The sequence below is a fragment of the Carassius gibelio genome, chromosome A7 (genome assembly GCF_023724105.1).
Source record: "Carassius gibelio isolate Cgi1373 ecotype wild population from Czech Republic chromosome A7, carGib1.2-hapl.c, whole genome shotgun sequence".
Taxonomy (NCBI): Eukaryota; Metazoa; Chordata; class Actinopteri; order Cypriniformes; family Cyprinidae; genus Carassius; species Carassius gibelio.
The window spans coordinates 20,250,001-20,277,485 of NC_068377.1; the positions used below are offsets into that span (position 1 = coordinate 20,250,001).

The following is a 27,485-nucleotide window of genomic DNA, read 5'->3' on the forward strand; positions in this document are numbered from 1 at the left end:
GTACAGCCTGCGCTCCGGACTGTTATGGCCCAGTGTTTTGTGTTACATGTATTTTCTTTGCAGGGTCTGTGTGCGCAGCATGTGCATAATGGTCCTCAGAGCAGGCTAACCGGTGGTAGATATACGACCCTCAGAAAAGGCAAGTTGTAGATGAGTGACAGAGCAGAATAAGGATGGCAAAGGATGTATTGTCCTTGAAGTATGTTCAGTGTGGGCTGAAAAATTGTCAGTTTACTGCTAAGAAACCCACGTCAGGGAAGTCTGACTCGGGACATTCTTCTTAGGGACATTAAATTGTTTGGTTAAAAAGTGATTTAATTTTGCAATGGCTACAAGCCAACGGTTTTGTTCATATTCTGCTTATATTTTTAAATTATGTTTTTCCTGCTATGTTCACAGCAAAATGTTAAACGAATTTTGGATTTTGACAAGACGAATTAAAATAACAAATGGGTTACAATTTTTGTACAACCTACAAATTAATTTTTTCTTTCTCTGTGACACTTTTCCTATTGTGTTGACAGCAAAATGTAAAACTTATTTTGTTATGGACAAGACGAATATGATAACAAATATAATTTACAAATACAATACAGACTACTTTTTTATTTGTTTTCTCTCTTCACTTTCAGTAGTGAATATTTAAATGTGAGATTCTGGAAGCCAGATCTAAAAATTAGCGTGAATGGTCAGGTCAGGAAGAAAGTTATTATAAATGGACAGTGGGTGAACAGAGTGGAAAAAAAAAAAATATATATATATATATAGCAGTTGGATGCGGAATATAAACTTAGACTATAGACTGGCCTGATGTTCCTTTATTATGTTGCACTTTGAAAAACCGAAATCAGAAAAAAGCCTCATGTTGCACTTTAAATTTTTTTTTTTTCAAATGTAGCCTAATTTAAAGTAAAATAATATAATTTAAAGTTTAAGCAGTTTGCGTTTTTCCACACAGGGGAAGGGAGGTGTTTGGGGGGGGATTGGTCAGGGGTTTGGGGTGTGATAAACCGCCAAACTGCGTGAATTGTTGCTTCTTCATCTACGTTAAAAAAAAATCCATTACCGTCACAGCCCTAGTGTACACGGTAGTTCTTTAAAGCTTAGTTTAAATGTGACACCACGATTAAATAGTGATCATAAATGGCTGTTGACATGGTATTCTCAACTTAAATGAGTACAGGCTTGGACCCAGAAACAGTATTCCTCACAACTTAACAAGCAGATTCCCTGCTCATTTTTTTAAGGCCTTTGCATTTTTGGCTGATGCTTACTTGCATTTTTGCTCAGGTCCTTTTAAAGAGTTTATTCCCCCCTTTGGTATGGCCTTCACTCTTTAGGCAGTCCATCAGCATTAAACCAGCTTTCTGACATGCACACATCTGCGGAGGTGAAATGTTTCACAGCGAAATGACTCCCTTTGACTGTCAGTTATCTCATTAGGTGGCCCAGTCTGCTAGCGAGAGAGATGCACCGTTTAATCAGCAAAACAGCCCCCTCTCTGTGACCAGCTGTGACAAACCTTGGTTTAGACACGTGACAAGAAGAGACTTTCATGGTGTCTGTTACCCTGCTTCACTATCTGGTTCTGCATCCCTTTTCCTGTCTGACTCGTGCTTTCTCTATTTCCATTTAATCTCAGTGCCTCCTGTGCAGAACCAACCGAGGCCTAACTTCAGTCCACAGAGACCCCCGGTAAGTAACCTCACCTTGCTTTAAGATACAATTAATTGATTTCACTTTGCATAAAACTGCAGTGTGTTACGGTCAAGACATCATGGTATTTCTTGGTTTGACTGGCACGTAGCCACCGAAAGCAATATTTGTCTTGCTGTGTGGATGGCATGTCTCTAGAAATCTAAAAACATCATATGTGTGCTCAATCTGCCAATTTAAATCGATAAGGAGACAGTGAAAACCGAACAGATGTAAAATCCCTTTACTTGTGTGTAAGGATGTAGAGGAGCTATCAGGCAGCTGCCCGTGCTGTAGCTAAAGTGATTTCTGCTGAGGAGGAGACCTTCTGAACTCTTCTTGTTTTCCCAGTTCTCTTCTTTTTCCTCTCTGTTAAAAGGACTTGGATTATTCTTTTTACTACTGCTGTCTATCAGAGATGGGGACTCGAGTTTGAGACTCGGACTCGAGTGCGACTTAAGTCGCACAAACAGTGACTTCAGACTCGACTTGAGACTCGTCCTCGAAAGACTTCAGACTCGACTCGGACTCGAGCTCCGGGACTCGTGAACAATGTTAATTTTTAGTAAACGTCAGATGAGCTCGCTGTTAGAGTTGTGACGTTCGCGAACGAACCGATTCTTTTGAACGGCTCATAAACATGAACGATGGGAGCCGAGTCACGGCTGGAGGGGAGCCGTTCTTTCTGTCGCTCTTTTTTCCTATGCGTGTTTCAGAGCGCGTGTTTCACACAGATGCACACAAATGAGCTCCTCCGCGAGACAGAACAGTTATAGGGGGAGGGGCGCACCCAGCGCAGGCCAACCCTTTATAGCGTGATGATATTAGTTATTAGTTGTGCACGCATCCTTCACGTGAGTACTCCAGTGGAAAAAAACCTGCGTGCCTCTGTCATTGGGTAGGAGCGGAGGCATGACGTTTTGCACAGATATTCATTGCAGCCCACTTTGTTATTGTTCATTGACTTGAAGGGGCTGATGTCCTATTAGCAAAGTTTACAGTAGAAATAGTATGTAGACATTTCCATTTTATTTATTCTAATTTTATCTACTTTAAATATTTTTGGTTCTCTATCAAAATGTTCTTGTGTGATAACAATGTTCTTGTGTGGAAGTGTTTGTAGTAAAAGCTGTTTTGCACAGAAATTCATTGCAGCCGGCTTTGTTTTTGATGTTTATTTGTGAGTAGGTATTGTATGAATAACATAAGTCAGCGTAGCTTTGTTCATTCTTAAGCCAGACAAGAGGTGTGCAGCTATACAGCCAGGACAGACAGAAGGCCATTACTGAATCCATAAATGCAAAATACAGATATTAACTTAAAAGTAAAGCATTCTTGGTGTTTTTGTCATGTTGCAATAGCCTGTTTACACTGATTATATACCAAAATCAAAGTTGATATTGTATGCTAATAGATACAGTTGTCATAATAACAGATTACATGCTTTGAATTCCTTATATATAGCTATGCAGTGTTCTAAGCAGCTTGGATGGGTCGCTGTACATGATGCAACATTTATTATAACCAGAGACTTAATATAATAAAGAGACTTGAGACTTGACTTGGACTCTAGCTCAGAGACTTGAGACTTGACTTGGACTCTAGCTCAGAGACTTGAGACTTGACTTGGACTCTAGCTCAGAGACTTGTGAGCATCTCTGCTGTCTATAGGATGTATAGTTCAGTGTTTCAGTTTGGAATATGGATATGAAATTAAAACTTGATGTTTTAAAGGGTGGGGGGCATTTAAAAGGGTCATATGATGTTGCTAAAAAGAACATTATTTTGTGTATTTGGTGTAATGAAATGTGTTTGTGGTTTACGGTTCAACAAACACATTATTTTCCACATACTGTACATTGTTTCTCCTCTGTGCATAGTTTTTTTTACAAAGCTCATTCGGTCTAAAAAGCGAGGTGTGCTCTGATTGGCCAGCTATCCAGTGCATTGTGATTATCCGAATGCCTCATGTGTGTGACGGAAATGTTGCGCTAACATATTGTGATGCCCTGTCGCGGACAGAACACTAGCGTGACAAGACAAAAACAATGAAACCCACTACAAAGGAGCCATTTTTTTGCATCCATTGGGAACATGATCACGGGTGATCGGGAAAAACTACAAATAAAAAGCGCAACTCTGCACCAGCGGTCCTTAGGGCTGTCAAAATTGCTCAAAAATGACATTCGAATATTCCCTCTAAAAAATACACGAATATTCGAACATCTGGTTGCGCATGTTGTCAATGACGCGCATTATGTCAATAACAGGCCAATATAATACAAAGAGACTTAACTACTTGTATAGATAGTCTATTTAAGTTTAAACATATTTGACAACTTATTACCTACACAAAAACAAGGAAATCAACTAATGGCCAAGACTGCAGACCTCACGCTCTCTCACCCTCACGTTCTCTGCGCATAATGGTTTAAATGAACAGACTAATTTTTGTGCAAGCAATTTAAGGTCGCGACTGTTGTCCCAAATATAGCAGGCTTTATTCAGTTATTGAAACAAATATTATTAATATTAATTGAAGTTTTACAGCATATAGAATTGACATTGAATGCTCCGAGCGAGCTGTGCTGTGGTAAACATCGAACTTTTCGTTGACATGAAACGAGAAATAATCAAACCTCGGATCCATTGCTTGACAGAACTCCCCGAAGCGTGCCCCATCCACGATACTGGCCGGTCTCCTGTCCTTACAAATGAACTAAATTATTTTATCCGTTATGGCCTCTTGACGTGTTGCAGAAAAAGAGCTTGCGGCGGGCGATGCAAAGTAACGTTAAGTGTCAAGACGTGACTGTTTAGCTGGAGTTCCACACATTATGCCATGCTCATTTGGGTGTACATTTTTGAGATGTGACCTCATGTTTCTAGTAGTCGAATGGTATGCTAACTGTATCTTAAATAGCTTGCATACAACTTTATCTTGTGGGTCAACAATTTTACCTCATTTTCTCTGTTGCGATCGAGTTGGGCTCTGCACTTGCTGGCATCTTCCATGAAGACGCGTCAACTTTCAGCAGTGATGCTGTGCCAGACAGTGCGACTCCTGTCAGGCTGTGACCTGTCCCTGAACTCTCAGTTTGCACTCGCAAAGCAGACAACCACGCCTCTACTACCGCGGGCCTATATATACATATTAATTTTCACCTTCAAAATTCGTTTTTTTTTTTTTAACTATTCGAATACATATTCGAATTTAGAATATTTGTTGACAGCCCTAGCGGTCCTCAATTCCAGTCCCCCTGCCCCTCAGCTCTGCATATTTTGGACGTCTCCGTTAACACACCTGATTCAGATAATCAGCTCGTTCGAAGTGAGATCCTTGCATGAACTGTGTTCCCATTGACATGTTCCCTACATAGTGTTCATTGCTCCCTACTCCCTGAGCAGGGCACCTCTGTTGAAGTTTACCTCACTCGGGAACATTTATTCACAGATTTCTGCTGCACAATGTCTTCACACACGGACAAGTGTGACAACAAATACCTCTGGAAATAAATATAATTTAAATTCACTTCTCACACACTTCAATGAACTGTGAATGGAACATATATGTTCGTGTCCAACCGTAATCAATGTCCTGTGATGTCCACTTCAAAGGGCACTTACATTTGAATAGAACAAAAGTTTGAAGCAATAAGATAAACATACAAAATGTGCAGAGCAGTGGGGCACGAGGACTGGAATTGAGAACCGCTGCTCTACACTGCTCAAAACTCTCGTTTGAATTATCAGTGGCAAATCATATTTAGGTTGAACTGTTCTGAAACAGTGTTGTGAATAAAACTTTTTTGGAAGACCAAACAAAGTATTTTCGCTTTCACAACGAAACAGCGTCTCATCAACATGGCCCCGAAAAGAACTTCAATTACACTTTCAGTTTTGATCGTACAGATAAGAGCAAAACATCAATCAAATCTGTAAAGGGTCTACTTTTTTTGTATACAGACATAATAACAACAAAACTTTGTGCACTTATAAAATAAAAATAACAAACAAGGTGTGCTGTCTGCAGCCTTTGTCTGTGCTGATCTTCAATTAGACACACGTCATTAAAATGAACTACCTCAGTGAATAGTCAACGAAGAGACATGAGAGAGATATCTGTAGAAAGCTTGGCATGTCTACTTTTAAACTAAACAAGTGCTGCCGAAAACAAACATTCTATGATAAAGTAATCCATATGAAATCAATGCAATGTCCAGTCTTTCACGTCTCCCTTTATTATCTTCTAATGTGACCATTAGATTTATAATGTTTTACTGAAGCGCGCGGCTTGAATACGCCCATACAACAGAAAATACAACAGAAAATAAAGTTTGCTTCGCAATGAGAAGAATAAGACCAAATTCACCCCAAGAAGATGTGATTTGGATTACCTCAGGATTTGAGATTTCCTCAGAAAAAAGAATGAAGCACTTTATTCAGCAGAGATCTTAAACATGAGAAAGTCTCTTTTTATGTATTTAAATACTTGTACTAGTTTTCACATAATGTGTAAACATTTTACTAGTTAATTTTTCCAAACTATAATTCCTGACTAAATGTATAATCAAGTGAAACATTCTGAAATTTTAATAACAATATACACTATTACCATAAAAAAAGCTTGATGTAAATAATATAACTGTAACAAATGTAACAATGCTGTACTTTCAATTTATATATAAAAATATTCTCAGCTTTTCCACATTAATAATAATAATACTACTACTACTAATAATTATAACAGTAATTGCTGTAAAAATGTGTTTAATGAACCATGTATTCTGACAAGATGAACACTTGGGAAATTCTCTCTTGATAGTAAAAGTTTATGTGAGTCTTGAGTGTCCTATACCTAAATTCCTGATTGTAAAAAAGGAAAGTTTATGTTCATGTGTTTGTCAACTAATCATTTACTGTGACCCCTTGTTTGGGCACATTGTGGACATTTAAAATGATTGTTCATTTTTTAAAATTGCTGAATATAAAAGAAGTTACACACACACATTCATGACACATTTCCAGCTGTCTGCCTCCCATAGCCATTCTGATATAGACAAGACACAATTTAAAATGCCATTGGCATTTTGCACGGAGCGGTGTCCATTAGCCCTCTGGGTGCTTGATTATCATACATTAGCATATGATCCAATCTCATTTTACAATAGGCTGATCCATAATTTCTCTGAATATTTACTACTGCAGAGTTTTTGAATATTAATCTCCATTCAACCTATTTATATTGTATTTTATGTTTGATACTGCTTTAGTAAATTTGTATAAAATAAAAACATAGCCTGGCTTTATTTTACAAGTTAGTAGAAGTTTAAAGTTATATTTTCTTTTGTAAACAACATTTATTACAAAGTGAAGCATTAGTTGGATGGATAAATTGCTTCTATGTTAGAAAGTAGCACCATTAGAAGGATTTTTGTATATATAAAACATTTATAAATAAAACACTTAGAAATATTGAAGAAATTAGTCTAGAAATGTAAGAAACTAGTTTTTCATATTTGATGTTTTGTGTTTGTATATCAGGGTCAGAAATTAATGAGGGCTTGGGGCAAAAATACTACCAAAATTTAAGATAAAGCACAATTAAAATAAATCAACTTCTTCTGTTGCCGTTTAAGTGAAATGTGAAAATGTAATGAAAAGTGTTTGTGGCATTACATTTAGAACTGCTTACACTGCATCTGATTTCTTGTTTGTTTGTTTTTTTTCTCCGTGTTGAGCATTATAACCAGTCAAACACGTTTCTGTTGAGTGAGTTAATGAATGCAGTGGCCAATCAGAGGCGTTTAGATTAGTTACCGCACTCACTGAATTATCTCTCTCTCTCTCTGTGTGTGTGTGTGTGTGTATATATTTATACTTTTCTTTACCTTGATCTTTGAGAATTTGTCAGATACTTAAACAGCAGAAATGAATAAGTTGCAGAGTGTATTTTAAGACACTTGAGGCTTGTCTCAAAAATTGCAGCAGCCCATGCTTGGCATTTGTCTTTCTCACTCCCTATATATCTCCCAGGCAGATCCTAACTGGTAACATATTGAACCGATCCATGGGTATTTACGAAAGATTAGCTCCCCAAAAGGACATGCTCCTTTTATCAAATGAATGCAAACTTGCAAAGGTATTGTGAATGTACTTAAGCTCCCATTGTGTTACAGGAGCTGACCTTTTGAATAGAGAAATGAAGAATCACAATGTGATTCTCTCCCGCTCCCTCTCGGCCATTGCTTAGCTAAGCTGCCTGATTGACCTTCTGTTAAGCAACTTGGCTGGCCTTGGTGACACTCACTGGCCGACTGAAGATTAGAGCTGAAAACGTGGATTAAAAGTTTGATTACATCTTAAGTCATTTATAATGAGTAAAGAAGTGCTAAGCATCACAGTTTGCTGGAGTGTGGCCCTTCGAACGAAGGTTTATTTCTTAAAAGCAAGGGATATTTTCAAAGAATAAAGGAGAGGGGATTGGTATTCAACTGCAGGATTAATAACGTTCGTTATCTGTCTTTCCTCTGGACAAGTTTGGGGGGCAAAGGGTTAAGTGAGGACTGAGAATGGATATGGATCTTAATATGAAGGGTTACATTTTAAATAAGAAGATAAGGAGCACAAATAAGAAGCTTTTTGGCTTTGAAACTCATGTGTCGACAATAATATTTTGGTGCTGAAATAGTCCTAATGTTTTCTGTGGATTCAATGTGATGTTTGCTGTTGTCTGTCCACCTTCAGGCTCCTCCTGATTTCCAGCAACATCTCCAAGGGAATTTTGGCCCACCTCAGCGGCCTCTACCCCACCAGGAGCAATGGAGAGGACCACCGCCACATCATCAGGATCCAGAGCACTTCTTCCCCGGTGGTAAGGTCAATCTAAGGTGGTCACACTGGTTGTCTGCATAGACTATACCTGCAATGTTCTCAATATCTGTTTTGTCTCTTGTTATTCCATCCAGTCATTTACCAGTAACTGAAGCAGTCAGAATTGATGCTTTAGGTTTCTGGCTTCTCATTCACGTTAAATCTTTTATTCCTTTCTTTTCTCTTTTTTAGAACCACGTTTTTCGGGCCAGCACTTATTTGACCAGCCAGGTCCTGCCCCCCTCATGAATAACAGTGTTTTTTCGTTATCGGGGCAAGGCCCGCCATCATTCCCCCTACAAGGGGGACTCAGAAGCCCTGGATTTGGCTCTCTGGGGCTTGGGCAGAACCAAGGGTCTCAAGGAGGCGGTATTTTCCAAAGAGAGCCCTCTCGGACAGGTTTGGCCCCGCAGCATGGAGGACCCCGTGGCTTTGGGGGTCACAGACAGCCCTTTTCGCCCCAACAGCAAGGACCCCCCTTTAGCTCACAGCACATGCAGTTTGGTATGCAGGTACGCCAGAGAGTAAGTCCGTTTACCAGAAAACTGCATGGCCTTGCTGGCATGTTGAATACTGCATGTTAATTTAAAGCATGGCATTAAAAATGTAGTATAGGAAAAAATAAAATTATTTTGCATTTATTTTGTATTTTCCACAATCCTGGAATTCAGTAATAAATATGGCAGTCATACACTACCGTTAAAAGGTTTGGGATTGGACACATTTTATAAATGTTTTTTAAAGTAGTCCTATGCTCATTAGGGCTGCATTTATTTGTACATTTGTCTGTAAAGCAGATATATAAAAAAATTATTATTATGATTTAAAATAACTTTTCTATTTAAAAAGAAAATGTCAAGACAATTTATTGTCGTGTGTGTGTAAACCGTATTACTTTTTTCAGGATTCTTTTAAGAATGTAAAGATTTAAAGAAAGGGTTTTTGTTAAAATAGTAAAATAAAATGTTTAATGTTACAAAAGATTTGTCACCTTTGACAAAATGTTGTCTTTGCTGAATAAAATTATTAAAGGGGTCATATAATGCTTTTTATAAGATAATTATTTTGTGTATTTGGTGTTACAGAATATGCTGGCATGCTTTAATCCTCAAAAAAAAAACATTTTTGTGTTGTACATTATTGTAGGTCCTCTATGCCCCGCCTCTCTCACATCGTTTTCTACAAAGTCCTTCTTTCAGACAAACACAATCTGCTCTGATTGCCCAGTGCATTGTGATTGGCTAAATACAGCAAACACTCCTCAGAAATGTAATGCCCCTTTCCATAATTGCAAGTTTCATCTTTCAAAATAAATGTAAAGACAGTTAATAATGTCCTCCTAGGTTCACGAAACGGTCGTCCATAAAATGCATTGCTGTTCTGTTGTAAGTAATCTTAAATATTTCTGAATGCATCCACTTTCAGAAGGCCAAATAAAGTGCTTTTGTTTTCGCCTAGATCCACGCAGCATCTCTCTGACATGACTGCTTTAACACTAACTGTTACTGAAACCACGCCTTCTTTCTTTGCGGCATTATGCAAATATTTCCACACAGTGAAGTAGACATGTGGGTCGTGTTTGAGCGAGACGTTTTAGGAAGTGTGGCAGAGGCTTAACTTTGATACAGAATATCTCTCTGGATTTGATACTTTAGTCTTTGTAACTTTACAGATCTTTATGCACCAAGAGCTTGTAACACTCAAAGATAAAGGAAAACTTGAAATTGCATCATATGACCCCTTTTAATTTCTTTAAAAAAATAAAAATAAATCATACTGACCACAAAGTCTGTGTACAGTCCTGTATATGACAAAGAGCCATACCTAAGGTGTTTTAGCTTGGTTGGACAGCTGTTTTTGTAAGACGTAGGTGTAGTGGTCTCCTGTGCAAGGAGAAGCTGCAGTCTTCATTTGAAGCAGCAGATAAGACTGCCCTCTTGTGTTAGCACTGTTTGTCACTTCATGGTTATTCGAGGTCACTGGGTTAGTAGTTACACATCAGGTCTAGCTTTCTTTAATGAAAAAAATTATTCTTAATCGTCATTAAACACAAATTGGTGTTATTTTCCTTGGCTTGAGATTATAAATGATTTTAGTTGTACACTACGATAATAGTGAAAAATGATCTGTCTGTAAGACTACTGAAATTTATACAGCGCTGACTTCAAAGGTACCCACATTCTCAATCATGACTGGCCTACATTTCAGTATAAATGTCCTAAAGCTTGATCTAATTCATTCGTCTGATCAAGGCTAAAACTTTGCTCTGGATTATTTTCTGTATATTTGATTTGAGGTCTTATTCAGGCTGTATTCTTTGTGTTTTGTGATATTCAGGGTTTAATGCAGCTGCCCATGCACCATGATCTGCCACTATCCCATCAATCCTTGCACCAGCAACACAGACAAGACTTGCCCCTCCAGGGTCCACCTCACACCCAGCCTCCACCCCAACACCAACAGCACCACCAACACCACCCAAGGGACCAACATCCCATGGTGCACCTCTCTCAGCCCCACTTTCCCCGGATGATTCAAAGCGACCAAAGACAGATGCAGTGCCAACCTCAGGGCAACCAGCAACGAAATAACCATGCCAGACCCAAAATGGTTAGCCATTCAAATGTGTATTTGTCAAGATAAATATATAATATAAATAAACATAGTTAATTCATGTATGTCAGCTCAATAGCTTTTTGAGCAAAAGTGTTGTTAGTTGAACTGATTTTCAGTCTTTGCAGTACTATGAATCGTCAACCCATATATATGACCACCACCTCCTCTTCTTCAGATGCCTCCTTCTCCACTGCAGAAGTTTCCTACTCAACGCAACAGCAATCTCCGTGAGCTGCCCATCGCCACAAGCAACAATAATTGCCCGCCAGTGCCTGGTGGGCAAGCAAAGCCTGTTAGCAGGGCAGCACAGAATATTAGGCAAGGGCAGGCTGCACGTGCTGGACCGGCAGGAAGAGGATCATCTGTGGCACAGGGGCAGGGAGCTGCCAAAGCACTAGAGCAGCCAAGTGTGCCTGAGATGAAGAAAGAATGTCCAGCTGCACAGTCAAGCACCACTTCAGAGGTAATACTGCGTAGCATGAATGATCATGTGGGAGGGGTTAACATTCAGCATGTTTTCCATCCATAGACTTTTGCAGTAGCCACTATTTAAAATGCTACATTTGTTCTGTTTGAACTGGGTTATTCCACTGCAATACACTCATTGATTAGTTTATATAGTCATATGCCGCGTTTCCACCAAAATTACCCGTAACATTTGTACCAGGAACTTTTTTACCTCCAGGCCTGTTGCTTTCTGCGTTTCCACTGCGGTGTAAAGTACCGGGTAGATTAGGCTAATAGACTGGTGACGTAGGTCTGCGCATGTTTCTCAATACGAAGTACGCTGATTTTGGACGTGCATCCTCCTCGGTAGTTCAGACTTTGCGCATTCGTCTTGCGAGTGGGATGACGACGCAAATCCAGTAAATTTTCAAACAGCAGAACTTTATTTAGTTCCTGGTTCCTGCGGTGGAAACACACCAAGTACCAGGCCAAAGTCCCTAGTTCCTGGGTAAAGTTCCTGCGGTGGAAACACGGCAATATTGTTGTTTTCATCTATTTAAAAAAAAAAAAAAAAAAACCTGGCTATGCGTTCTGTACTAGACTAACTGAGACTTGTCATGGCACTTGTGTACTGTTGTTGTTCTCTTGTTGACCTGACTGCTTCTATTGTTCTCATTTGTAAGTCGCTTTGGATAAAAGCGTCTGCTAAATGATTTAATGTAAATGTTTTGGCTGATTGGCTGTCGTTTTTACTATTTTTGTGCTGATACTTTCTGTAAAAGCTTAGTTTTTTTAAGAAAATAGATTATAAAGATAATTTTTCATTTCCGACCTGAGTTTTGGCATGAAAATAACCACATAAGTTGTCATGACAATGAAACAGACAAGCAAAGGTTTTTTTTAATGCTTACCTTAAATTTTAGTCAATTAAAATTTCTTTTTTTTTTGTCTGAAATCATACCAGTTCAGACAAATAAATACAGAGAATCCAAATGTAGCTTGACTGTCCAGCATGTATACATTTTAATTGGACTACAGTTGAACTGGTGTGTGTGTGTGTGTGTATGCACACCAAAGGAAGTGATGTGCAAACTCTATTTAATCCTTCAGATTTGTTGTGTATAATTGGGCATAGAGATGAACGCTCAAGCTTGATTATACTAAAACGAAACAAACTTAAACATACATTACTGTATTTTTACACCTTTTTTTTTCATCCAGCCAAAAAATTAAAGCTGACGACAATTTTAATTAATTTTTTATCCAAAAATGTATTTGTTTAGGACCCAGATGAAGATGAGGAGACACGTCAGTACCGACTGAAGATCGAGGAACAGAAGCGTCTGCGAGAAGAGATCCTCAAGCGTAAAGAGCAGCGCAGACAGATGCAGGCTGGGATGCGCAAAAAAGAGCTGATGGATAGGAAAAGTAGCCAGAACCCAAACCAGACTCCACAAACTCAGAACCCCACACCGTTCCCTGCAGCCCAACCCCCACAGCCGGTCCCTTCACTGACCTCTAACGGCACCCCCCAGAACCCTTCGTCAGGTCTTAGTTCCCCTCGTCCAAATGTGAAGGCCCGACTGCAGAACACTAATCCTCAGGCACAGACTTCAGGCTGGTCTGGGCCGCAGAAGCAACAGAACGCTGCTCCTGAAGCCAGCACGCAGGGTCAATGGCAACCGCAGCAGAAGAGGACCATGACCCCACAAAACATTCAAAGACTAGGTGCTGCTCAGACCAACCCATCAGAAGGGCCAGTCGCTCAGCCTCAACCTGGAGGAAAGAGAACAGTGATGCAAAGAACAAACAGCGTAGAACCACCACAGGTCCCACAGAAAGTGCGACTAGTTAAACTTCAGGGAGAGGTGAGTGAATTTGTTACCAGTTTAAACACTAGATGTGATCTTTAAAGTTCACATGCCACTTATTTTTTCTTTTTCAATTCTTTCTCTTTTTGTCTTTGTCCTTTTGGTGGTTTTTTTTTCCAAAGTAGTTGTCACCAGAGCTCTTTATAGAATAAAATCAAAGACCTCTGAACTCGACAAGCAGGATTTCCAATTACTCTAAAAGTCAAGGAGTGTACTTTATTTGACCACTTAAGATTTTTAAATCATAATGTTTTTTCTCTTTTTGAGAGAATCAATACAGAACGTGGTCCCTGTGCTGTGATTTGTGACACCACACTTAATTGACAGAACTCTTTTACCTTTTAAGCCAATAAATTGCACTGTTCTGGGCATCGTTAAAGCAAGTTGCTTGGCATTTGCACTTTTACTTTGAGTGACAACAACAGATCCAGTGGTGTCTTCTTTAAGTCAAGCTACTATTTTCACATGACAATTTGAGCAAGACCTAATGGAAGTTTATGTTGAGGGTTCCAGCAGCCTTTTAGCATTACGACTTTGTAGAGTTTGAGGTGGTCATTTACAAATCTGGCAGGACATTTTCAGAGTCTCAATCAAGAAAAGAAGGACCCAAATATGATTTATGGGCTCGAAGATAATATTTGCTGCACTGAATGAGGAGAAAACGTTCTTTTCCAGTCTCCTTCCTGAAACGAAGCTAAATATTTCCTTTGAGTGCAGAATCTCTGTGGATGAAGATAGCTGTGTGTCAGCATAGTTAATAGAAAGCTACATGCAGCTGTCTGAAGTGCTGTGGATCTGACTGACAAAGAGGAAGAATGGGGAGGGGTGTCAGATGGAGAGAATCTGATCCTCTAGGTGCTTCCCTTCTCCTGCTGTCAACCTCAGCCGCCTGACAATGTTATCTCTCTCTCTCTTGTTCTCCCTTCTAACTTGTGCTCAATCAGTGTTACTTTCTTCATCTATCTCGTCTCGCCTCTCGCTTTATTCATCCATCAGCTCATCATTGATGTGTGTTCGAATAGTTGTCGGTCTGGGGACACCTGCAATTAATCTTCCTCGTCTGTGTCGATAACGGTGTAATAATACCTGCGAGAGTCTGGGAGAAAGGGAGATGGCGGTTTAGGCGGATTTGTGTTTTTCCCCAGCTTAGCCGTACAGATAAGAGCAAATTAAATTTTCATCAGTAAGAATAGAAAGCCTGTGCCGTACAAAAGCAGCTTGGGGGATGGAGGTGACGGGGTGGGAGGGGGAGGTGCTTGTCAAATGTCGTCACCCTACCCTTTGTATTGCAGCGGTGCATCTGATGTAATCAGAAGGTGTGGATTTTGTATCGAGTAAGATTAATCCATTACCTCTCTCACGTGGAGATGCAATTGAGATAATGCACATGGCTTTGAAAGACAGATGGGGAGAAAAGTATGAGTGCAGCAGGTTTGGCAATTATGTCTTTGTTGTAGACTGAAGGAATCTGTTTATAGGGAGAAGCTGAGAAGCTGCGCAAATCCACGTTCATTTTCAGCATTTATTTGCACATCTGCTCAGTTAACAACGGCTCTGTGTAGTAACAGCTGCTCTATGTGAAATCACGCACCTGATGGAATTTACCGCTGATTAGAGAACCGGACCCCTACTGAAAACCTCAGGTGTGTGGGAGCACTTTAAATTGAGTGAGGACAAGACAAAGGCAGTGTGCCAAATATACGATTTGATACTGGCCTACCACAACAGCACATACATGTTCTGTAAGTAGTACACCTATAGTATAATGTTAGTGAAAAAAAACTAAAACAAGCTGCTTTTATCTACCATGTTAAAGGGATACTCCACCCCAAAATGAAATGTTGTTCCAAACCCGTAAAAGCTTAGTTCATCTTCGGAACGAGTCCAACGGTGTCCCTCTAGAAAATGTGTGAAATATGCGTTCTGTGTGAATGGCTTGGTTTCAGTTGTGATGTAAACAACGTCTTGTCCACATTGTTGTTCTCTTTTTCTGCAATATTTTGAAAGAGCAGCGCTGCATCTAGTGACTTCAACTAGATAGGCTAGCAAGAAAATTATAATGCAATCAAACTTACATTGTCATTGCATCTCGTGCGCCACTGATAAAAGCCAAAATATACTTGGGCCGACTACATCCACACACCATCCGCATTTTGTCATTTTCGTCATCAAGCTCTGAGACCACGCGGACGGTGCCCGTACAACAGCGCACGCACAAGGAAAATGAGACCGAAGTGGTATTGTGTGTCGAGTTCGTCAGTCTTTTGAAAGCTGTGCGGACGCAAGACGGAAAGGAGCACCGAATGTGAAGTACACCCGGCTCTGGCCTTAAAGCAGCCTCCTTAACGCAAACCTAAAATTCAAATGCAAAATTCAAAAAAAAAAATTGGACGGCCCTAACGTGCATTTATGCTTTGATTTGAAAGAAACCAGCACATCCTCTCTATTTTTTTTTTTTTTTTTTTTACAATGTAGTTGAATAATACAAAAAATAACAAAGAAGAATCCCCCCACCACTCAAATTTGGAGGAAAAGCCAGAGGCAGTTTATCTTAAACAGGTCCACTTCCATGCCATCTGTGTTTGGAGATGCACTCATCACTGTTGTGAAAGATGTTTCACGTCACACAATTCAACACGTCTGTCTCTAATTGTGTCTCTGTTTGCTTTTCATTTAAGCTGTGCCAGTTTAAACTGATCACAGTATGTTTGGTGAGCTGTAAGTCTGCCATTGTATTAATAACTTTTGATAGAAGCAGTTTGCATTTGAATATTTGTGATACAATCAGACTTCATGGTGGACTGTAATGTTTGTTGTTTTTGTGTGCCGCTGGAGATTTTCTTTGTGTGGGTTGTAAGATGTGTCTGCTCTGTATTCAGCAGGCAGATGCTGGTCCCATCACTGGTCCCCCACAGCAGCAGCAGCAGCAACAACCAATCGGTCGGCCTGCCCCCCAACAGAGACTTGGTCCCATCAGGAAAGTTTCCATGGCAACTGGTGGTATACAAAATCAACAACAGGCTGGTCGTGGCACGGCAAACCAAACGAACCGGGTATGACATTGAATCTGGATTACTCTCATAAGCCTTTAATTGGACAGGTGCACAATGACATTTTAAGCCCTGATACTAATGATGATTTCAAGTCATGTCGAAAGGAATGTATTTACGACTTTCTTTAAGCCATGGCTTTCTGAGTTGGGAACGTCTGAATTAAAGCATTACGGTGGAAGCAGATTGCTAATAGTCATAAATTGTAACTGTAAATTGTTTTATGCATTTTGTGTACTGTGGAGGGAAATTATGAAACTTGCCAGAAAGCAATGCATTTAACTTGTTTACGAGGAATCAGATCAAATTCCCCATCTCTCATTATCCTCCGTGGCACCCCAAGGATGGTAAGATACACCGCCACTGAAATGTTTGGGGTCCGTAAGATTTTTTTTTTTTTTTCTGACATTAATTCTTTATTTAGCAAGGATGCATTAAATTGATCTTATGTGACATTTATGTTACAAAAGATTTCTACTTCCAGTAAGTTCTGTTCCTTTGAACTTTCTATGCATCTAAGAATCCTGAAGCAGCACAATTGTTTTCAACATTTAATAATAAGAAGAAATGTTACTTGAGCATCAAATCAACATATTAGTATGATTTCTGACAGATCATGTACAGTGCTTCCCACAGGTTTGAAATATACTGGAAAATCCTCCTATTACGCACAAAAATGGTCTACTAAATGTGACATTTATTGAAATTAATTTTAAGATTGTAGGCTACTATTAAACATTAAATTACATTACATGTAATAATATTTTATATTACATATTATGCACTGCAATATGCAACATAGACATATAATGTCTCTCTCAGTGATTAGGACACAGATTTTACTGATACTATCTATATCTATATCTAAAATCTATATATGGAATAATATGTCAAATAATCTTTGACGTTTCTTCCTGTGGGGAAGCATCCCAGCCAGAAACTACAACAGGTTACCTATGAATGAAATGGAAATTAAATTAAATACAATTTTTTGTGTAACCAAAATACCAATAATTCCCAGAAAAAAAAAGAATGTAACGTGTGACTTTTAATTAAAAACAACCTTAAATACAGCGTGACTTTTATTTTGAAATATCTATTGTATTGCGGGGTTGATCCTTCAGATGAGAGATAAACTATACATTCTTACAAGGTTTAAAACATTATATTAAGATCATAAAGTAGACATTGTCACGCATCATCAACTTAAATTCATAAGCAATCGCAAGATATAAATGTGCTCTATTCATTGATTGAGAATCATTTTGAAGCGGTGCGCAACAGCACCCGTTCTTTTTTTTTTTATTAATGACATCATAGCCTTTTGAAATTTAATAATCAATAGGCGTTATGGCAATTAGTTTTTCCATCCTCAAAATATAAGATGTCTTAAAATGATCATTAAGATGTTTGTTTTACCATTTCATGTATTGAAGATGTTTTATTACATTCAATTTTTATTTTCACAAATACAGCTACTTGACTTGATACACACAGGTGTGTTTGATTAGGGTTGGAGCTGAAATCTGTAGGATGGTAGCTCTCCAGGAGCAGGGTTGAAGACCACAGAAATAACCTAACAAATCAGGCAATGCTGAAGCGGTTCCATAAACCATCTTATTTATTTGATCAAAGAAATGTCATTGGTGAGCATAAGTCATAAAAAAAAAAAATAATAATAATAATAATAACCCCAAATGTTTGAATGGTTGTGTACATAACACATTTTACATTTTGCCGTTCATTGTTGTATTAGTTCTCAAAAGTGTCATATCTTTGTCAGGAAGTGGAAGAGAGAGAGAATTTGAACTTACCCATGAAACTGCTCATTTCTGACCTAAATCACTTGAATCCCCTTATCGGTTGTATTTGTTTTATTCTTGTTGTTGTTGATGTTGTTGTCGTTGAGTGGAGCTGTTGCTGTTCCTCCTGGCCTCGTGTAGTGTTCTCCAGAATATACAATTCACATCTGCACTCTCTATTAGACGCACCATTTCCTCTTTTTCTCTGTCATAAAGAGCTGCTCTCTCTCTCACGCTTCAGCTGTAGTAAAGATGGCAGATTTGGTTTCCTGCTGTGGCTCGGCTGTGTCACTGCTTCTCCCAGGGGACTGCTAGCTGTTTTGGAGGAGAGCAGGAGCAGTAATGATATGGAACAGACTGCCAGGTGTGATGATATTGACGGGCTGAAGCAGGAGAGATGAAGATCCCTTGCTGTCTCTGTACAGTAGTCCATTCTCAGGGGATAAACGCAGTGCTAACATGTGTCAGTCAGTCACAGCAGAGTGCCTTCCCACACATCCCCTCGCACGGTCTCAGTCGTGCTGCCTTGCTGCATCTGCCTGAGCTCTCGTGTTGAGTCGGATATCCTAAACACTGACTGCTGTTTACAGGGATAACTGTGGTCTTGTAAATCACTCACTGACACTGTACCCAGTGTCTCGCTTGGAGCAAGAGTGAATTGTATACTCTGTATGTGGTGAGAAAGCATCTAGCTCATAGCATTGGGAAGCCATAAGGGATTTTTTCAGCATGGTTGCTGCACTTACTTGTGTCCAGAGCCAGCAAACCTGGGCCTTTTGATGCTTCTCTTATATGTAAAAAGAAGATGCATTGTACTGGGATATTTTATTACTGTTCCAAATGTATTAATATTAATATATTATAATATAATTAATATATATAATTAATATATCATTTAAATATATATATCACATATTTATATTTTTTTAAGAAATGGATGCATCCTTTCTGAATAAAGATATATTAAAGCAATTGAAAGTGACCAGGAAGTAGAAAGTGAAGTAGACTTGTATAATGTTAGAGAAGATTTCCATTTCAAATAAATGCTGTGATTGATGATTGATCTTCATCAAATTATCTACAAAAAAAAAAAAATCACAATTCCATAAAATTAAAATAGCAAAACTGTATATATATATAATATGATTATTAATGTATATATTTTTTCATTTCTAAAATATTTAATGTGTTTATAAGACTATATTTTGCAGAGGCTGATGACAAATTTGAGATCTTTCTCTCTTTTGACCAATGTAATCAATATTTATCTTTTTTTTTGTGTGTGTGTATTGTCTATATAATTATTATTTACATTATTTTTGATCAAATAAGAGCCGCCTCGCTGAGCATAAAATACTTTATTGCCTTCTAATATGAAAGGCTTATGCTGAAGCATTATGTGTCTTTGGTTTGTGCCCAGCACAGAGCTTTGCTCTCGAGGCCCGAGAGCTCAGCTTCAGTCTCAACAGACCACATGATTGTCATCAGCAGGTTTTGTCACTTGGCCTCTAGCAGACTCCGGGCGTGACTTAATGATGACCTTTTTCAGAGCTCTCTTCTCTCTAACCGCTTCACAGACTTTATCAGAAAAGTGCTGAAGAGATTGGCGGACTGTCTCTCCTATTTCAGACATAAAGCACTTCATCTTCATGTTGAAAATACACTTTTTAACTATATGATCTAATATTCTCTAGCTTGGATTATTTAATAACTGGTAATTAAATCACGGCTACAGGAAATTTGTTAATATGGTTTACCTTGATTTTTGCAACAATTTGTTCATATGGTTAAACCATAGAAGTCTTAACAATGCATGATAATAGAAACATTAAATGAGTATAAATTATAATGTTTTTAAGAGCAGTTACTAAATTGTGATATTTCGTTTTTTTTTTTAATGTATATATAATATCAAATAGCGTGTAGAGTGAACTGTTACTTGTTCTTTCCATCATTGTTAATATTCCCCTCCCTGATGTGCACAGGTGGTGGTCCGGGGTCGAGCCCGTGGCCGTGGCCGGGGCGGGGGGCGTGTGATGCAGCAGACCCCAAGAGCTCAGGACTGTCAGCGAAGCAGTGTCTGCATCGAAGGGTTCTCTACCACCACAACCAACAAACAGCTCAAGAACCTTCTCAGCTCCATTGGCCCTCTTGAGGTAAGGCTTCATTACCTTTTTTCCACTAATCAATTCACATTTCTGGCTTTTATTATATACGTGTGTGTGTGTATGTATGTATGTGTATATATATATATATATATATATATATATATATATATACACCTCGTGCAATAAAATCATTCAATGCTCTCTTAGCTGTAAATTATCCCTCACGTAAACGCCATTAAAAGAATCAGATGGAGTTTGCAAAATACTTTACTTGGGAGAAGAATTGTTTCCTGAGAAGACTATGACCCCAAGATAAAAGTGTGCTCTTCTTAAAATATTCCAATAGCGCCATCTAGCTGTGCATTCTGGGTTGTGCTCCTGTATGAACTTGGCCATCTCTTACTGAAACATGAGGATGAGCATTTAGATCGGCTCCTAGATAATCTGCTGATTCTTTGATAGATGTTTACAATGTTGCCAGAGCAGCGGAAGGCCATTGCCAAGTTTGTGAACCCACAGCATGCAGTGAGTTTTCAGCACAGCTTTCACAGGTAAGCTTTTGAATTCATCTTAAACAGGATTGTGCTGTTTGTTTCTGCTTAATGCATGCATGCACAAAATGTAGTTGACCTTTTATGGATAATTAGATTATTATTATTATTTTAGAATGAGGCCTATTCATACCAAGGCCGAATTTTCATTGTAAATATATGCTGCAAATTAGATTTTGAGTCGAAACCTATTTCACCTTAAAAGCTCCAAAAAAAAAAAATTAGTTTTATAGTACAGTTATCAAATATCAAATCTATAAGTCTCCTCATATATGGGTTTATTAAGGTGTTGGTGTTAATGGCTGAAGCAGATCAGAGTTGTTATGCGTAATGGTTTGTGCAGCCAAAGGGCAAATGAAATGTGCCGAAATGCAGCATCAGCAAGTGTTACTTGTCAAAACAAAGAACACGTGCTCACCTGTGACTCCACTGATCCTCATTTTTTGATGGAGATGCCTCAGATTAGCTTGCTTTAAGTGCGAGTGTCTCATTTCCATCACATGTTCCCTTGATTACATAGGCACATGATAGATTTGTCTCACATCGATGTTTCCGTTATTGATGGCTGAGGAACGAGTCAGTTCAACAGAGAAGACGAAGAGAAGTGAACAAGAAGAGAACGTCTATTTCTGAAAAACAGACGCAGAGTCGGGAAGCTGAAGCTGTGGGATCTGTGTGGAGAGCGCTGTCGACAGAATCACAAACATGCTGGAAATGGCACAGCACTGAACTCATGCCGTTATTGACTTTGTTTCTGTACTTTCATTTATACATGGAGTAATCCGTAATGGTCCAAGCCAGCAGGTGAAAAGAGAGACAGAGATATGAAAGCCAAGACATTTTTATGCCAGTTGATAATAGTTGCTCCCATCCTCAAGCTCTCAACATAATTAGAACAAATATTTTGAATGGCCGGTTTCAGTCAAATAGGAATCACTTAAAAAATATATTTTGTATGTATGTATTTATATTTTTGTCGTTGACGGGTGGTTTGGCCTGATTGAACAGTAATGTGTAGCTGCAGTTGTAAATGTGACCTGTAGAGGGCAGCAGATGTCTTCTGTACAGAGCTCTGTCTCCTGTGGTATATCAGAGTGTGAAGCACTGCTTGCTAGAAATGTTGAAGTGCTGGTATAGAAACTCAGGGGCATGTTTGGGTTGAGGTTTTTTTTTTTTTTGGAAGCCACTGTGATATTGCAGGTGTCTTTTTTTTTGTGTGCAGTTTTCTATGACTCTTCATGATCTCACGTTTCTTCATCGTCCCTTTCACCGTTGTGATTGTATTGCAGTTGAGGTTTGTTCTGCGGAGCTGGAGTGGTGATCGTGACGTGTGTCTTTGTGAACTAAAGACAGCTGAGAAACGATTTGACACTAAATGGCTTTTCTACTTTGATTTTAAGTTTTGGTGCTGGAATTGAGTATTTCGATTATTTTAATTGTTGTTAGGAATAGCTTCTCAGCTAGTATTAAAGGCAAGTCTCCCCCTTCAGTAATGCTACTTTTTAATGCGTTTAGTTTTCTTTCCTCAGAGTTCAGCAAGTATTGTGCGTGGAAGAGGATTGCTGAGTCTTGGATTTTATTGATAGCTCTGTTTGCTTGTGTAGAGCACTAGATGTGTTTATGAATTGTGAAGAGGTCACGACTGTCCCGTTTACAACAACAGCTTGGTCATATGTTTGGGAAGAAAGACATATTTTGGACTATTTGTAATTATATTCGTATAGCTTTGGCTCCGTTAATTGTTTTGAAGCTGGTCAGATGGGAATGCAGATCAGGATTGGTCAAAATCAGATGTCAAGTGGCCTATATTTTCCCATTTATTTTATAAGTTTTTACCCAAGCTTTAGATTTTTGGATTTTTTTTTTTTTTTTTTTTTTTGAAAACCCATAAATTTTTCATTCTTCAGTCAATATATTACACACTTTTAAAATGATTGCATGGCTTCAATCATGAGTATTTCACTCCTCAAACTGTTATGTCAGCATTATTATTTATACTAATAATAATAATAGTCCGTCAGTACTGTGCAAGCATAGTGCTTGGTTATGTCTCAGCTTAATCTGAACGGTCACTTCATAGCCCCAGAAATGATCTTAGATCTAGTGCATTACAGTTTTCATATATGTGACTAATGTAAATCCAGCCAATTTACATTATAGGCACAAACAAAGTCTTGTTGTAGTATTGAAAATATCTCTGTTCTAGATAATATAACAAAATCTAATCAAAAATGATGTCTGTAGATATTAGCACATCCAGGTGTGCAGTTTCAAAGGATTTGGGAGCAACTGTTATCCGTGGTCACTTTCTTGTATATAATGAACAAAAAGAAATGTGTATGAAGCTGTCAAGTTTGTTGTTTTCTCATCTTGAAATCTTTCCGTGTTTGAAAATACCGAACTAGTACGTGACCGGTGAATTTCTTTTCTCAGTTTGTTTTTATATATATATATATACATATAAAAAATATTCCTTGGTCATTTTACAACCATTTTGTTATTGGAGAACTTATTATTTGATGATATTTTAAAGATGAAAAATAAAAGATGGTCACATATATACCATGTAACTGCAGGTATGTGAAGCCAGCTGTCTTGATCACGATGAACTGTTGTCTGTTGTTTTGTGTTTGAAGATTCCCTAGTGCATGTCTTTTATTATTCTGAACACCACATACTGGTTTCTCCATTTCCTCCAACCTCCTGAATCTTTCTCTGTTGCCAACCATAGAAACTGATTTTAGGGGAAAAGATTGTTTCCAATTAAGGTGCAACGATTTCTCTCAAAGAGGTTTTTTGTGTGTTCTGATTTGAATGCTCATGGATTGCATGTGTCGAGTTCACCTGTAAAGCTGCTTCCCTTCAGCACCTCGAGGTTTAAGATGCACTTGTATTTTTCTGATTTACCTTTGTCTTTTATAATATAGTAGTTGGGAATGGTTTATCACAGTGCCTTATTTGTCTGTGTTTGTGTTCATTTACACCATGAGCTTCTAGGAATCACAGAAATACATATAATGGGTAAGATTATGAATAATGTCATAAAATACATACGAATGCACTTAAAACTATAAGCTTTTTTTATTTTGTTTTGTTAACGGAGTTTTCTACACACATTCTGTGTAAAATTGGTATAGGACACTGTTTTTTTTTCAGTTGCAGATGCACACTTTTATTTATTGTTTTGAATGTATTTCTGTAAATAGTTAATCCTATGGATTTAAAAGCTTTCATCTAGTCTGAGAGACTTTTAAAAACAATATTTCCAAGTATACATCTTTTAAGACATAATATTTATAAACTGTCTTATCAGAGAGAAAAACAGATTCATATTGAATCTTTTAGTAACTTCACTGAAAGTGTAGAATAACTGTTTATTTCTGAACTGTAATCACAGTTGAGTAACTGAGTAACACAGAGATTGAATAATTGGTCTCTTTTTGGGCAGATGTTTCTGACAAGCGGAGTAGGTTAAAGGTCTTCTTTTTGTTGGATCTTGTTTTGTTTTATTTATTTCTGTCAATTGCAAGTGGCTGGTACACTCAGAATTAGTTATAAGATTACCTTTATTTCTTATGATATTAGTCAACTATGAGTCCAGAGATGCAGCATTTTTTCCCCTATGAATACATGGGGAAAATCTTGACACTTGTAAATTCTGATGCTTGTTCAGTGTAATCATTTTGTCTCTCTCTACTTCCCATTTTAAGCATCATACATAATACACTGCTCTCTGTTGGCAGCAGTATGATTATTTGTGTCTTGTAATTAAATTTTTTTTTTCTCTTTTCCAGGACAGAGCTTCCAGGAGCACAGAAAGGAGGGTTTTTCATAAATCAAATAATCTGTACCCTTTTTCATTCTAAGATGGCATTGGTTTTCAAAAGGACTGTTTAAAAATGTACAGAAGCTCTAGAAACTTAATGTTTAATGTGTGTGTGTGTGTGTGTGTGTGTGTGTGTGTGTGTGTGTGTGTGTGTGTGTGTGTGTGTGTGTTTTAGTAGCAGATTTCTTGAGGTAATATTGACGTATGTAGATTATGTAACGTATGTAGATTAAAACAACTGTAACCTGATGAGATTGTGTTTGGAGAAAGTCATACATATTCACACTAGCAAACAACAATTGCTGGTATCTTTAATAACTAGGACAGGATGGTGCCATAAAATACATTACATGTATTAAAAACATACTACAGAATGTCAATCTGATTTTGAATGTAGTCTTGCTCAGCGCTCTGTTGTTCATTTGAACTCGGCTAGACCATCAGGTTTATGGTTTCTTAGCTGCTTAGTTTTTGTGCCTTTTATGTTAGATCTGTGCCCGGTGTATCCATTCCTAAAATAATTCCAGTGACACTCCATGAATGGGCCAGTGCTTTTGAAAACCACTGCATATTCAAATCAGAAGACAACTGAAATCTGAAACTGATGTGAAAAACCCTCCTTTTGGTTTCACTTCTAAATACTGTTGTGTCTGTCTACAGTAGAGCTGCCTCCAGATGATGCTAACTTCTCTTCGTTTTTCAACAGGTGCTCTTCAGTTTAAGTGCTGCCAGATACCTCTTCTCTCGGGTTTTTCTCTCACTCTCTTTTCTTTGGAGGGCGATTTATGCTGTTTTGATCGCAGTTTTGTTGTCCCTCATTCTTGTATTAATGAAACTGTTTTGAAGTGTCTGAAATGTGTACACCAGACTGTCCTACTTGTTGTATTAGGAAGAATATATTTGGTGTTTGTTTAGTAACCTTTCATGGAGCTTGTCAAATGAAAACCGATAACATGCCTTGACTGTACTTGTTATGAATAATACCCTTAAATTAAATAAATCTGTTTCCTGGATTTTATCTTCTGTGTTGCCCGTCTTGTTGTTTACTGATAAATGAATGACTTTTGACACTCACCTTGCATCTGCTTTCTGAGAGACTGATGTTTATCAGTTGTAAGCTGCCTGCAAAAATATCTCCATATCTTACAGCTTTTTTAGAAAGGAATCAGTACCACTTTACAATAACTTCTCATTTGTTAACATTAGTTGTTTACCCGGTGATTGCACAGGCTAGCAATGAGCAATGTATTTTTTACAGCATTTGGCAACCAAATATTGTTAATATTACTTAAAATGTTCATCTTAGATAAGTGCATTGAATAATGTTATCAGATACAACAATTGATATTAATGTTTTAATAAATGCTGAGATAAACATTAAGATTAATAAATGCACTAGAATGGTTTATGGTTGACACGCAGTAAAACTAATGAATGAAACCTTATTGTAAAGTGTAACTAATCGATCATTATGTCTCAAATAAGCCCTGTGGTCCACACCGAACAAGCTGTAGTCTGTCCTGCAGCCTACGTGTTGTCATTCGTGGAAATTGTAGTTTTGTAAAAGTGATTGTCACTTGGGTAAATATTTATGCAATGGAGATGAATGATTGGAATTTAACGATAGACAGGCTTTAGTTCGTTCCCACTTCACAAAAGTTGCCAGTCCATATTTGTTTGCAAATGCCAGCAAGCGTTTGTTGAAACAGTTGCTCTCTCTGCAGACGCGGCAGAAGGCCCCTCTGAAGGATTAGTTGGTTTTATTTACCTGCTCCGAGGAATGCTTTCGCCCGGTCACTTTTGTGTCTGTGTAAATGCTCAAGGTCAGGCTGAGAGTGAGCCTCACCAACAGCTCTAAAAAGCAGCAAAACCTGCAGCACAATGAAGTCTTCTCAAGAAATGGTAGTGGAATTTCTATTCGTGTTGCGACAGAGTTCAAAAGCTCACTCACTAGTTAACACCCTTCAAAGTGTCCGTGCACACACATGCACACATCCATCATAAAAGACAAAAAGTGGATATGGTTGTATATGTTGTTAGTGAAGACACTGACCTATAGCTCATCTTTATATTTATTGATCCTTCATGCTGATGTCTTTGAGGTTGCTGTCTGGATTTACAGCTCAGTCACGCAGGAACATTCACAAGCTTTAGTATTGTTCTCAATAGGCATTTTATCCGCTGAGCTCACATTGACTGTTCCTCTCATTGGTAACATTGTTCATAAGCGAGTACACATGAATGATATCACGGTCTGGGAGGTGCTTGTGGAAGTTTTACAAATTGTTGAATTGGTAAAAGTGACATTTGGCCATTCAGCTTTACAAAACAGCACTGTTTCACTCTGCCAGGGCTGCATGAGACCAGCTTCTGTCATTTCAAAGGTGAATGCTATAGTTGCTTATTAATTTCAGACACAAGGGAATGTCTACTGTCTGGACTTGTGAATGGGTTTGGGGCTTGTTTTTAGATGGCTGCATAAGGTCCTGCTGTCTTTCGCTTGCTTGCATGTAGAAGCCACATGATACATCTCAGATTTACCAAAGGAAACTGAGATCCTTAGATCTGGGCTTATTTTAACCCCAAGTTATGAAAGACTCGTGCAATGGTGTACCCACATAGCAAACGGACTTGGCCCACATGTGG

General features: G+C 38.3%; 1 protein-coding gene across 4 annotated transcripts in view; it reads left to right on the top strand.

Annotated features, from left to right (window-relative positions):
• Nucleotides 1-25,857, top strand: part of LOC128016751 (RNA-binding protein 33-like) — a 42,352-nt gene extending 16,495 nt beyond the window's left edge. Inside the window, exons 10-19 of one of the 4 annotated variants that reach the window (XM_052601525.1) lie at nucleotides 1,643-1,695; nucleotides 8,443-8,569; nucleotides 8,761-9,092; nucleotides 10,906-11,178; nucleotides 11,360-11,647; nucleotides 12,915-13,499; nucleotides 16,385-16,555; nucleotides 20,340-20,510; nucleotides 20,925-21,013; nucleotides 21,534-25,857. In XM_052601525.1, coding sequence (XP_052457485.1) covers nucleotides 1,643-1,695; nucleotides 8,443-8,569; nucleotides 8,761-9,092; nucleotides 10,906-11,178; nucleotides 11,360-11,647; nucleotides 12,915-13,499; nucleotides 16,385-16,555; nucleotides 20,340-20,510; nucleotides 20,925-21,013; nucleotides 21,534-21,582 — 2,138 coding nt within the window. In that variant the 3' untranslated portion in view covers nucleotides 21,583-25,857. Of the gene's footprint in view, nucleotides 1-1,642; nucleotides 1,696-8,442; nucleotides 8,570-8,760; nucleotides 9,093-10,905; nucleotides 11,179-11,359; nucleotides 11,648-12,914; nucleotides 13,500-16,381; nucleotides 16,556-20,339; nucleotides 20,511-20,924; nucleotides 21,014-21,533 lie in introns of all 4 variants that reach the window. The other 3 variants (XM_052601524.1, XM_052601526.1, XM_052601527.1) reach the window with 3 other exon arrangements.
• The last annotated feature ends 1,628 nt before the right edge of the window (nucleotides 25,858-27,485 follow it).